Raw genomic sequence first — 13,355 nt, 5'->3', positions numbered from 1 at the left:
TTACTTTTCGTGAATCGAAATTTCACCAAATATCCGCCAATATACTCGTCGCCACTGTTGTAGCCCTGTGCGCGGGCAGGTCAGGAGTCTTGTTGATCAAATAAAAGACACTCGCGTACAGACTACATAAAATACTTTTAATAACGAAAGGTTAAAATAAAGAGCATGTGCTCAACGGACTGACTGATGACTGACTGGTTGATAAGTGGTTTCCGCTTATGGCGGCATCTCGGAGTGACAGCAAGACTGTCACTAGAGAGCCTAGCGCAGAGAGTGGCGGATGGCAGGGCAGAGTTGCCATCCCTCCAGTTTAGTTGTCTCCAACAATATAATCTATCGATAGTTTTTTTTTCTTGTAGGTGTCGACCGATCAACAGTCTATGGCCCTTCCAATGAGCCTCCTAGAGCATCATTGTCTCCTGTGGTATCTACCAAATATGATGAAAATTCATCACATTCAGAGAGATCTCTGAGAATATGTGAGGATTCCATTGTTGATCAAAGAGTAGTAGATACAAGCAATCATCTTGAGAATTGTGATTCTGTGAAAACTCCTCTCAATGACGAGCATAGCACGGAATCCGCACCAGATGTCGAGAAAATGGACGGTTTGCAGGTAGAGGTTGTTACTCTAGCTGCTGTCCAACAACGTATCGGAACAGAAAAACGATCCAATCGTCCTCGAGACTGCACTCGTGACAGTGATCGCGATCATAAACTTTCGTCATCTGCATCTCAGCATCACCGTTCTTCTTTCTCACGTGATAAGAAATACCACAGTTCATCGAAAGATAGTGGAAGCAGACGTAAATCGAACCATCCGTGTCGAAAAAGCGAAAACGGTAACAGTAGCTCAAACAGTGGCAATACTAGAAGAGGTCATGCCAGAAAAAAACACGATGATGATCATTATAGTTCACATGAGAAACCAGTTATAAAACGGCGGTCCACTGATCGTGATTCCAACGATGGATCAGAACATGTAAAATCGTTACCTTTCACTGGACTCAACTCTACTTCTGGAGCATCAGCAAACGGTTCATCCAAAACGTATGGCTCACAGAAACGAAGCAGCGATTCACAAGATGAAAAGGTAGCAAAATTAAATGACACCCTTGAGTCTAGTTTTGAGGGATTCGACGAAGATCTAATGATCTGTGATATCAAACATGCACCAAAACCATTATTAAAAACATCTAGAACAACCTCGAATGGGGTCCATAAATGTCCAAAAAAGGTTAAAAAACACAAGTCTCCCAAGGATACAATTCGCAAGAATGATATTACAAATATGGACGTTTTTGCTTTTTCTTTCGATAAACCGGCTAAATTAGGTAAAAATGGTGAAAATGTACTCGAGGAAGAAGAGCTTCTATCAACTATAACTGATGATAGTGCGTTTGGCGATCAGGGCGCAGTATTGCGAACAGAAAATTTAGGCTCACTTTCCACAAGTGAATCATTGATTCAAATAGGAAAAGATGTTATAATTCTGGAACCAACAGAAATGGAGAAGGTGATCAATGCAGAAACATATAATATTGTTGATCATAAACGGCCATTATTACAAAATTTCCCTTCAACCGACCCCACTGATCTGGTTATTTTAGCGACCCAACCAGTGGTAGTTGATCAAATGTTAACAAATGGAGACAACATGGATCTTGAGCTCCTTATAGGTGAGAAAGAGCTCCATGGCGACGAATCGACAATGGGAAAAATTCAACAGGGTTTGAATGTAATAAAAAATAAGATGAGGAAACCAAAAATTGCTAACAACTTTGACGAGGCCCGAAAGCTAATGAAAATTCGCCGTCAAATGGAAAGAGAAGAAAAGAAAACGCGGGAACAAGCTATGGTTTTAGCAAAAAAATTAATTACGGTGAATGGAATTGCGAATGAAGACGATCAAGGAATTGAACTAGAATTCGTATGTGATGGTGGTAGAAACAACTCAGCCCCCATAATTTCTTCACCTGCTCAACAAAACGTATCGTCGCATAGTAGCTCAGATGAAAAAGATTTGCTTTATTTTCCCGAGCAGAACGAGGTTTTTCATATTAACGAGATGTATTTTGATTGGATCCGGCACAAAACTAATGTTTCTTTTCCGGATGACTATGCTGTTAAAACATGGAACGTAATTTTATATTCCTTGAAACCGAGCTGCTTAGACCAAAAAGAAAATTCCAAATTGATTCCAGAAGATAAACCAAAAGAAGACTCTTCGATAAATATAATGGCTAATGTTCAAGGAAGTCTTATACAAAAAGAATACGTTCCTAAATATTCGGAAAAGAGCAAGATTGAAATTCCAGCCGAACTTCAGACAGTTAGGGTAATGGAAATCAGTAAAGATCATCAAGTACAGCTACAGCTGGAAGCAATGGTAGAGTTGTCTCCTACCAATCGAAGAAAAAGAAAACGGTCCGGTTTACCACCGGTTTTTAATCAAATCAAAAGATCAGATAAGGAAGATCCAATCTCTGCTGAAGGTATTATATAGGCAGAAACTATAGCTAATGATAAGAAACTTAATTGAATTTATTTTATCAATAGGAAATCATAGCAACGCTAGTGATTTAATGGAACAACACATTCAAAATTTGCACACTGGTAAAGCCAGGCGCATTGGTTTATCGCGACCAAAGACAAATGCAGGTATAATTCTTTTTTGATGCATTTAAGCAGCATGACATTTAAAGCCTATATCCAATATTTTTCTCTTACAGAGTTTACACTTGTTATTTCTGATGCAAAATCTGCTGGGGTCGAAGATACCTCTACATCCAACAATAATAACAACGGTATCATAAAACCACAGCGATACGATAGTTATGATTTATACAAATCTGCGAACGACCTACGTACACGAACACGCGCACGACCGGATGAGATACTTCATGCTGAACTTAAAATGTAAGTATTTCTGTTTTCACTGCATCAAAAGCAATATAGGATGCGTTATTTTACCAAAATAAAGCCAGTTGCATTGTTTTATTTTGTCTAATATACAGAAACTAATCACATACGTCATCTTTTGACTTTTATTATCCGATGTTAACCCTGATTATAAAAGATATTTTTTCTGTTCGAAAGGGTATAAAATATCCTGACATTTTTTATGTTTTGGCATTCCACGGGTGGGTTCGTCGTCCGACTAAAATTGTCGCACAGTGGCCGGAGGCCGGACAACACCTAAAAGGTAATGTTTCAAATATTGATTTTTTCTACTTTTATTATATATTGAATAACATCTAATTTTGACCACTGAAGAATGAGAAGTAGATTTGGATATACCAAAAGTAGCTATGTCAGGTAATTCTAAGAATTACCGATCTTTGATTTATATTCACAAATATATTTTAAGTGGTCTGATAACAAGTTCCTTTTTCGCGAATGTGTTCTGTACAATCAGGTGAAACAGTTCGGAACGATCACATAACATTCCGTGTGAAATCAATTCTACTTTTCAAATTACAAGGTCTTGTTTTGCCCGAAGGGTTTTAAAAACATTTTCAAATTTGTGCTGGTATATAGGCGCTTGGCAATTTAAATAATTGAATGAAACGCAAACAAACACAGGGATTTTAAGTAGTTTTATACAATTGTTATGTTGTCTTTAATATAACTAATCAGTAGGAAAAGATTTATCTTAAAAATTACATTATACTAATAAGAAAGGTTCTTCTTCTTCTGTCTCTTATTGCAGCAGTCAGTAGACCATCACGGTGCACAGCCAGATTCGCTATATCGTCATCAATTTTTGTTTATAGTCCGTAGACTTTTTTCTTTGCGGATGAACCGTGGGAGTGTTGCTAGACTTCGTTTTTTATTTCTTTGAGGAAATTTATTATAACATTTTTCGATTCAAATAATTCTTGGATACTACTGCATTTGTCAAGATAATATTTTGCTCGTGTTATAAGGTATTTTGCGCAGAACAGTAATAGATGTTAAACATCTTCCATCTCGTCACAGACGTCGCAAATACAGTCGTCCTCCAGTCTCATTCTGTATAGATTATATTTAAAGAAATCGTGCCCGGCAAAAATTCGGTTGATTGTATACTATTCCCCCGAAAATCATTCCCCAGAAAGCCATTCCCCAGAATTCCACTCCCCAGAATATCATTGCCCAGAATGTACTATTCCCCAGAAAGTCATTTCCCAGAATGTACCATTCCCCAGAATTCCATACACCAGAATGCACCATTTCCCAGAAAATCATTCCCCAGAAAAGTTTAACTTTTTTTTATAGATTTGATCTTTTCAAACGTACTACTTGTTCTCATTTCCATCGAACGACATTCTTCGATTCGGTCACATTTGGAATGATTTGCATTGTGTTGAAACCGGAAGTTAGGATGACATTATTTATTCCGAATTCAAATAAAGAATAGCTAACTTTCCCGAAAAATCATTCCACAGAAGCTAAAATACCGAAGTGTTTTCCCCAGAAAGAACTATTCTCCAGAAAACTATACCCAGAATGAACCAATGCTCATAAGTTCATTCCACAGATATAACCATTTCCCATACATTTTTTTTGAAGTGGGAAATTTTGTTGATGAAAATCAAAACATTTTTTCATTATGTTGGCCATATTGCTCCCCTCGAAAAGTGTACTGGTAGCAGCATTAGACAATAGCAATATTTTTACTTTTCTTTTAATAATATAAACATACATATAGGACAAATCGCAAAATTCAGTACAGGTGTGTTTTTCAGTGCCATTTAACAATAACCATAGAAAGCGGTAGCCCCTAGGGGCAGATCACTCTAAGAATGTATAAGAAATTTGCATCAAATTGAAAAAAATGCATTTAATTTCCATTTTTGCACTGCCTCGCAGAAAAGTTTGTTTAACAAACGTCCTACGCTGATCCACTTTGTTCGACGTTTTGTTAAATGTAGGGCTAGTTTTTCTGTATGGTTTTAACGTCTTACACGCAACACAAACAACATTGCACGCAACACAAAAACATTGCACGCAACGCAAACTACATTATGAATTTCTATTTTGATGGAAATAAATGCATTTAATTTCGCTGATTTTTAAAAATGCATCACAAGTGATCTGCCTCTAGGGTAGCCCCCTTCCTAGGATCCAAAAGAATGTAACAGTGTTATGTAAGTAAGGTTGTGTGGCGAAACGAAAACTTTGTACATTACCTAAGTCAAGGAACTGATGCATGATGCACGATGTTAAGCTGGTACGGATAAGCCGTCGAAAGCGGCGGCTCCTCGCAAAAATATCGTTGCGCCAATTCGGCCAAAACACTAGCTACACCTTTTATACACGGTTCTAACCAATCATTTACAAATTAGTCAACCCTCAGGCCTAGGAGCAATTGGTATATCCCCCGTATACTTGCGCATATGTCAGTGGCGCCATAATCGCAGATGCGATAACAGTCCCAACTAATAATATATTCAATTCAAATGATCGCTAACATTGATGAATAATTGTTGTCGAGTATTATGTCTGTAACTCTGTGCTATAAGTACCATTTGGCGTAAGGTATGAAAATACTTTCGAATGTATTTAGTGCAACCTATTTGAGTAAACCGAGCAATCGGGTGAATTGTACATTTGCGTACGAAACATTCCCAATACAAAAGAAAAATAAATGCTCTAAAAACCCACGAAACCATTTGTCAAAATATGCATTCATTTCGATTTTAATATGGATTCAACCAACGCTCCAAAGAAGAAATCAACATCTATGTTTGAATAAACCGGGCAGACGAAAATATTACAAGTTTGCGTGCAAGAGTTGCTTGGCGTACTAAATTCAAAGAACTGCTCATGTTTGAAAGAAGGAACCAAGTCCTATGTTCGAGTAAACCGGCTATACGAGAGGATAACAGGTTTGCTTGCGAGAGGCCGCCGCTTTCGACGGTACATCCTCAGCAGCTTAACCCCGCATAAGTTTTTTTAATTAGCTATGCGTAAACCTTTGGCTTAACCACAAATAATAAATAAAAACCATAACTTTTCTGGGGAATGGGGCATTCTGGGGAATGACTTTCTGGGGAATGGGGCATTCTGGATAATGGTTTTCTAGGGATTGGTACATTCTGGGAAATGTCTTTCTGGGGAATGGTACATTCTGGGGAAAGGAATTCTGGGGAATAGCTTTCTGGGAAATGGCTTTCGGGGGAATGGTATACAACCATTCGGTTGTGTGCGCGTATTTCATATTTGTTCATCTTGAATTATTTGTGCCAAGTTTCATTACGTATCGAGTTTTGTAGAGCAAAGAATTTTCGACCTTTTCCGAGCTCGGTTGTGTAGTTTACGTACTACTGTTGTGTACTTTGTGTAGTGATCCTTGGCCTTCATAGTACATAGAACAGATAATAGTAATAATAATAAAGAATAGAAAATAGTACTTATATAAGCGATAAGATTTTATTAATCTGATTGAATAAAAAGGTATAATTCTCGCATACTCATTGAAATGGCCCTATACTGCCCATAAAAGCATGAGAGTCCAATGTGGATTTTTGTCGAAAATGAGTTATCCGTTGGATTGTATTATGTATCACCACTGAATCACACTGCACAAATAAGATTACCGGGTTTGTTTAGAAAATATAAAAAAATGCCATAACATGGTTGTCCCATCCGTTTGGCTCAATGGAAGGGACAATCTTGAACAGCATTTTTCTCGGTTTGCTGTTTTTCAACATGGGATTCTTATGCTTTTATGGGCAGTATAGTAAAATATAAATAATCGTATGCAAATTTCCTTAAGCTACCAGTACACTGTTTGTCATAATGTGAAATATTTGATAAAGCAAAATTTGATCAAATAAACGTGTTTGACAAACAAATTTGACAAGGCCAGTACACGAGATCAACTGTTTAACAAACTTTTTTATCAAATATTTGCATTGATGCGTTACCGGACGTTACGTCTAATATTGTTTGACAAACATAATAAAACAAGTTTGATGGATCAGTACACGATTTGTTTGACGTATACGCCGGTTTCACTACAGTGTTTGTCAAATGTAGTGAAACCGGCGTATACGTCAAACAAATCGCCATGCGAAAATTTTTTTTTGCTGTTTGAACTTCATGAATTTTCAAGAGTGCAAACACATGAAATATTTGTATTAGCGCAGGGATGCCAAATGATTTTTCAGAAAATTGTTTAATTTTTATAAAAAACTGGAATTGTCAAAGCAACTATATCGCACTCCTTTGTTCGTGATTATGCAGAGCAAGGTGTTTAGAGTTATATGGTGATTCGTCTTTGGCAGTAACTAGGTGAGAAGCGAGGTAAGCGTGCAACTGGCTGCGGGCGTGAAAACAAACAACAACAAACAACTTTGTGTGCAAACTGAAATCCAAGCAATCTACCTGACTGGGATTACTTTCTTCATTAGAACGGGCAATGAATTTATATTCCAGAATAGTCACCGAATCGGAAAAAGAGATGTGTCACGAGCAGAAGCATGGGCGTTACGGCTTCAGCCGTATGATATCACAATTTTTTTATTATAGATGCTTTAACCACCCTCTAAGAACGGTTGGTTTCAAAATCGTCCAATGAAGGACGTTCGTTGGACCAATTTGGGCATCGTCCAAATAACCGTTCAACGAACGTCCATCGTTGGACCCGTGTTGAACGATTTTGAAACAATTTTTTGGACGTCTCAGTGGGCATGATCGGTCATTCGCGTCTTTTTGCATTCAGAGTTTGGTAAAATTACAAAAGATTCTTAATATTTATTTTACAAATAATACTAATTTATCTTCATGCTTTTTATCATTTCTTAAAATTTCTGCAGTTGTTCCCGTAATGTTACATTTTTTTTCAAATATTATAAAATAACAATATGGTTCACTTCTGTATTTCTTAAAAGACGGCACATTGGCGCCACCATGGTACAAAAGGTTACTAGTACACTGTAAATTTTGCAGTACGTAATGACAACCCACTGAGACGTCCAAAAAATTGTTTCAAAATCGTTCAACACGGGTCCAACGATGGACGTTTGTTGAACGGTTATTTGGACGTTGTCCAAATCGGTCCAACGAACGTCCTTCATTGGACGATTTTGAAACCAACCGTTCTTAGAGGGAATTCTCAGTTCAATACAATATATTATAGTAGAGGTGGCGACATTCATAGATAAGGGAGAAAACTTTTTTGGATTTCTTATCTCTCCAGCAGGAGAAAGCTATATTACTTCGTTGTAATGATCATATTTTAATACCCACATGAGATAACGATCATTGCATAGTCTGACCAGTTCATTAAGAGGCGCAGTTTACAGGAAAAAGGAAACAGAAAAATATTTCGCTGGCGCAGCTGGAGAAGATTCTGGTAGTTAAAAGCAGTATCTCTAAAATGCAGCTGATGCAAAAACAAACTACACCGATAAACCCACGAAATATTCTACACTGATCTCCAACTATTGATTCTTACGTTGCGCAGGCCTAGCAGCACTTTTTTCCATCTGTTGATTCTTACATTGCGCAGGTCTGGCAGTATACTCAAGGTTTCAGACAAAGATGCAAAATGCCTACCTTTTTGGCGGCTGTTTTTTGCCTACATTCTCATTTCTCTTTTCACGCTGCTGTCGCTCGCTAGTGTAGGACGCCCAGCGCGGCACGGCAGTCTGTAAGCAAAGCAGTAACATAACAAAAAAAAAAATACTGCCTCCAGTACAGCCACCAGACGCGAGCGGTACAGCTTCTCTTTCCTTATTTTACACTTTTTAATATTTTTAATCTATTCAATATTTTTGATCACAAACGACGACAATAAATGCGGTTCGTTTACGCCACGACCGGCCTTTAACGCTTTCGTGTGCGGGCCTCTCCCTTTGACTATGCAGAGAAAAGTGTACAAAGCGAGAGAACAAACTTTACTACGCCACCCTCTCACCGAGCAGTCGGAGTACAGCAGCAAAACAAAAATGTATTCTACTGCTGTACGGGAAAATGTACTCGGTTTGGCTACCGTTCTGGCAAGAGCTGTAGTGATGCGTCGCTGTAGCGAGCTGTACGGCTGGTGCAAATGTAAATATACCGAAAAAAATGTAGTTTACCGGTACCTTTGACATCCACAGGTTTCAGATACCAAATATCCACTGAGACGTCCAAAAAATTGTTTCAAAATCGTTTAACACGGGTCCAACGATGGGCGTTTGTTGAACGGTTATTTGGACGTTGTCCAAATTGGTCCAACGAATGTCCTTCATTGGACGATTTTGAAACCAACCGTTCTTAGAGGGTACCAACACATTAGGAAATGAACAATTTGTCCATCTTTCTCTTCTATACTTCTTGGGCGCGTTTGACATTTCAATCTACCCCAGTAAAGTTCAGTCGGAACTGAACTGGGATTCTGGCTGGTTCCAGTTCGTATTCCGGCTCCAGTGACACAAACGATTCCAACTAGAATCGGTTGTGTCACTGGAGCCGGAATGCGAGCTGGAACCAGCCGGAATTCCAGTTCATTTCCGGCTGAGCTTAACTGGGACGGCGCACGCTAACCCGGTCAGCGTGGCAAGCAGAAAGTTAGCAAAAGTTGAGCAAAGCGAAATTGATGGTGGCAGAGTTTCTGCGAGCATTTTGCGCGATTTGTGCGAGAATTCTGGCAACGAATTCGCTCAAATGCAACAACCGTTTCTGACAGAAGCGGTTAGACCAACTAGTGCTGCTCCCCACCGTTAGAGATTTTACACAAGTTGAATGCTGAAGATGGACTTCTGTTCTCTGTGACCATGTTATCACAGAGAACAGACGTCCATCTTCAGCATTCAACTTGTGTAAAATCTCTAACGGTTTCGAAGGTAGTTTGGATATCTAAACCAGGTGCGCTACTGTCATGTTTTTTGTGGCTGAGTGCGACAGAATTGACAGCGGTTATTCCTCTACCCAGTCAAACTAGTCCGGAACCGATTCGGACTTCCAGCATGAATTCCAGCTCAACTGCGTCAACCGATAGAGTCGGAATCGGCTGTTTTCTTTGAGCTAGATTCCATGCTGAATCCATCCAGGATTTCGAACCGGTTCCGGAATCGATTTGACGGATAGTTGGGATAGGTTGGTGTGGCGGCGCAAGTGTTTTTCATATATTAATTCAAATGTTTACACACGTTTTTTAAATATTTTTGTTCGATCATAGATGTCTGTTCTCTGTGATGTTATGGTATTTTTTTAATATTGTCTAAACAAACCCAGTAATCTTATTTGTGCAGTGTGATTCAGTGGTTATACAGAATACAATCCAACGGATAACTCATTTTCGACAAAATCCACATGGGTCTCTTATGCTTATGGACAGTATATACACAGAAAACAGACATCCATGATCGAACAAAAATATTTAAAAAACGTGTGTAAACATTTAAATTAATATACGATAAACACTAGCGCCGCCACATCAGCCTATCCCAACTATCCGTCAAATCTATTCCGGAACTGGTTCGAAATCCTGAATGGATTTAGTATGGAATCTTGCTCAAAGAAAACAGAAGAAAGATTCCGACTCTATTGGTTGATGCATTTGAGCTGGAATTCATGCTGGAAGTCCGAACCGGTTCCGGACTAGTTTGACTTAGAAAAACTCTAGTAAGAGAACTGAGGAGAGAAAAACAGCATTTTTGGCAACGTATACCCCGGCATTGCATGGCAACACGACCAATGTTATAACCCACTGAGACGTCCAAAAAATTGTTTCAAAATCGTTCAACACGGGTCCAGCTATGGACGTTTGTTGAACGGTTATTTGGACGTTGTCCAAATTGGTCCAACGAACGTCATTCATTGGACGATTTTGAAACCAACCGTTCTTAGAGGGAACCCTCTAAGAACGGTTGGTTTCAAAATCGTCCAATGAAGGACGTTCGTTGGACCAATTTGGACAACGTCCAAATAACCGTTCAACGAACGTCCATCGTTGGACCCGTGTTGAACGATTTTGAAACAATTTTTTGGACGTCTCAGTGGGAAGGATAGGCAATGTTCGATTGGATTCGCTTTTTGACAGCTAAACGCGAATCCAATCGATCCAAAATGGAGTCTCCGCAGTTCTCTTTCTAGAGTTTTTCTAGTTTCCCTCTAAGAACGGTTGGTTTCAAAATCGTCCAATGAAGGACGTTCGTTGAACCAATTTGGACAACGTCCAAATAACCGTTCAACAAACGTCCATAGCTGGACCCGTGTTGAACGATTTTGAAACAATTTTTTGGACGTCTCAGTGGGTTGACTGGGTAGATCAATAACCGCTATCAATTCTGTCGAACTCAGCCACAAAAAAACATCGCGACAGTAGCGCACCTGGTTTGGATATCCCAACTACCTTCGAAACCGTTAAGAGATTTTACACAAGTTAATTGCTGAAGATGGACGTCTGTTCTCTGTGGTATATAGTTTAACTCTTTCATGCCCAACTTTTTCCTAGTGCAAACCATTTTTCCCTGAAAACAGTGAGATTAAGAAACACGAAAAGCCTTTTGTCATAAAGATAGGTGCTTGCAGTGCTAGAAGCTGCTGAGTTTTTACCTTCCAATGCTCAATACAATTCTCCTAGAATATTTACAATAGTCCAATTGCCTGGAAAACGTAGCCAAAGACAATCTAAATTGATAAGTTTAATCAGTTTTCAAAAATATTGCACCATAACGAAGATATATGAAAAAATCGTTTTCCGTCGTCAACGGAAACTGTTCCTGGCAGCACTGCTTCATCGGAATCCAAGCAGACTAATTGCAATAACTTCAGTTGTAGAGCTGATCCTTATAACGGTAAATGCTCAGATAAATGGCAATAAACAAATTTATTAGTCTTACTTGTTTTTCTGAGCAAATCTTGCCTCAATCATAGCTATTTAAAAACGTTGTTGGCCACAAACAAAATGGGCATGAATGGGTTAATCATCAAATCCTACCCAGTTAAACTCATTCCGGAACCGGTTCGGATTTCTGAATGGAGTCATTATGGATTCCAAATCAAATGCAAAAACCGATTTCGACTCAGAATCGGTTGTTGCATTTGATTTGGAATCCATAATGACTCCATTCAGGATTCCGAATCAAATTCCGAATGGTTTGACCGGGTATGGTTGAATACTTTGATTGATTGTTATTGTCGGCTATGTTATCCATCCTCCCCTTTTTATTTTATAATTTGTAGTTATGCAACGATTTGTGAAAATTTCCAATATTTACGTTATTTTTTGGTCTATTAGGGGCCATAAAAATGGAACAAATTGTAAATCCCTCTCGTCGAAACATAGCGGTATGTTTTCTGAACAATTGGAGAAAAAATTATTGAAATCAGACCAGTACTTCTATGAAAAGTTAGGCCGCTACAGAGTGGCGACGAGAAGCTGAGCTGGCGCTGGAACTGACATTAGACTGCGAGAAACCTGCTTGCTGTAAACCAAAGGGATGATGTCAGAGTGAAAGCCGAGCGGATCTGCGCCGACTACCTGCGTTTACTCTGACATGCTCCATTTGATATGCTGCAAGCAAGTTTCTCGCATCTCGCACTCTAATGTCAGTACCAGCCCCAGCTCAGCTTCTCCGCGCCACTCTGTAAGCACCCTTATACTTGACCGCTTAAAAAACACTACTTTCATGGAAACGCGTTTAAAGATAAAGTTTGGTGTATAACTCGATTATAGTACCTTACTAGTTAATCTGCTATACGGGTTCGTAGAGCTCTCCTTCCTCGTCACGAAAATGTTCTTGGCTTTGCACATTTTGCTCCCTCTGTTGAATTCGGGCCTGTTTTGCCGCGACACCGCCCCCCCCCCCCCCCTTACGTTCAGAACGAGTTATATGTTCACCGTCGAGTAGGGTGACCATACGTCCTGGTTTCCCAGGACATGTCCTGGTTTAGCATTGTCTGTCCTGGTGTCCTGGGAAGTCGAGGAAAATGCTTGATTTGTCCTGGTTTTTCTCCTGTAAGCCTAATATATTTCTATCTATTCAGTCTTCGATTTTCACTATGCTCTAGATCGCAGTAACGACTTACCGCAACCATAACTGCAACGTATATTCATCCTCAATCAGAATGTGACAAACAAAACTTAATATAGTCGAATCTCCCAATTGTACCTTTCGATGGTTCTTTAAATCTCCCAAGAGTACCTCGTCAATATCGATGAAACAATGGTTACCTGCGCTTCTCCTTGGCTTAAATCGTCATTCAATCCGGGACTCGAAAAATTCCCTTTGGTACCGCTGAAAAGACACATCGGCATTTTGGTGCTTCTGCTTCTACTTGAGTTCTCTTGCTAGTGGCTTTTTTTCGTCTTACTGGAAATCCATTCCATAAAAAGAAAAATAGCACCTAATCAGTCGCTCTGCTTGTCAACAGTG

The 13,355-nt window shown here is 39.2% G+C and overlaps 1 protein-coding gene across 2 annotated transcripts in view; it reads left to right on the top strand.

Moving 5' to 3' along the window:
• Nucleotides 1-3,029, top strand: part of LOC131677890 (uncharacterized) — a 129,479-nt gene extending 126,450 nt beyond the window's left edge. For both annotated transcript variants that reach the window (XM_058957982.1, XM_058957981.1), the window contains 3 exons: nucleotides 360-2,495; nucleotides 2,560-2,661; nucleotides 2,733-3,029. In XM_058957982.1, the coding sequence (XP_058813965.1) occupies nucleotides 360-2,495; nucleotides 2,560-2,661; nucleotides 2,733-2,923 (2,429 nt within the window). In that variant the 3' untranslated portion in view covers nucleotides 2,924-3,029. The remainder of the gene's footprint in view (nucleotides 1-359; nucleotides 2,496-2,559; nucleotides 2,662-2,732) is intronic.
• The last annotated feature ends 10,326 nt before the right edge of the window (nucleotides 3,030-13,355 follow it).

The sequence above is a fragment of the Topomyia yanbarensis genome, chromosome 1, assembly GCF_030247195.1.
Source record: "Topomyia yanbarensis strain Yona2022 chromosome 1, ASM3024719v1, whole genome shotgun sequence".
NCBI classification, from domain to species: Eukaryota; Metazoa; Arthropoda; class Insecta; order Diptera; family Culicidae; genus Topomyia; species Topomyia yanbarensis.
Note: the sequence above shows the minus strand (reverse complement) of the source record. Positions and strands in the feature narration are given on the sequence as shown.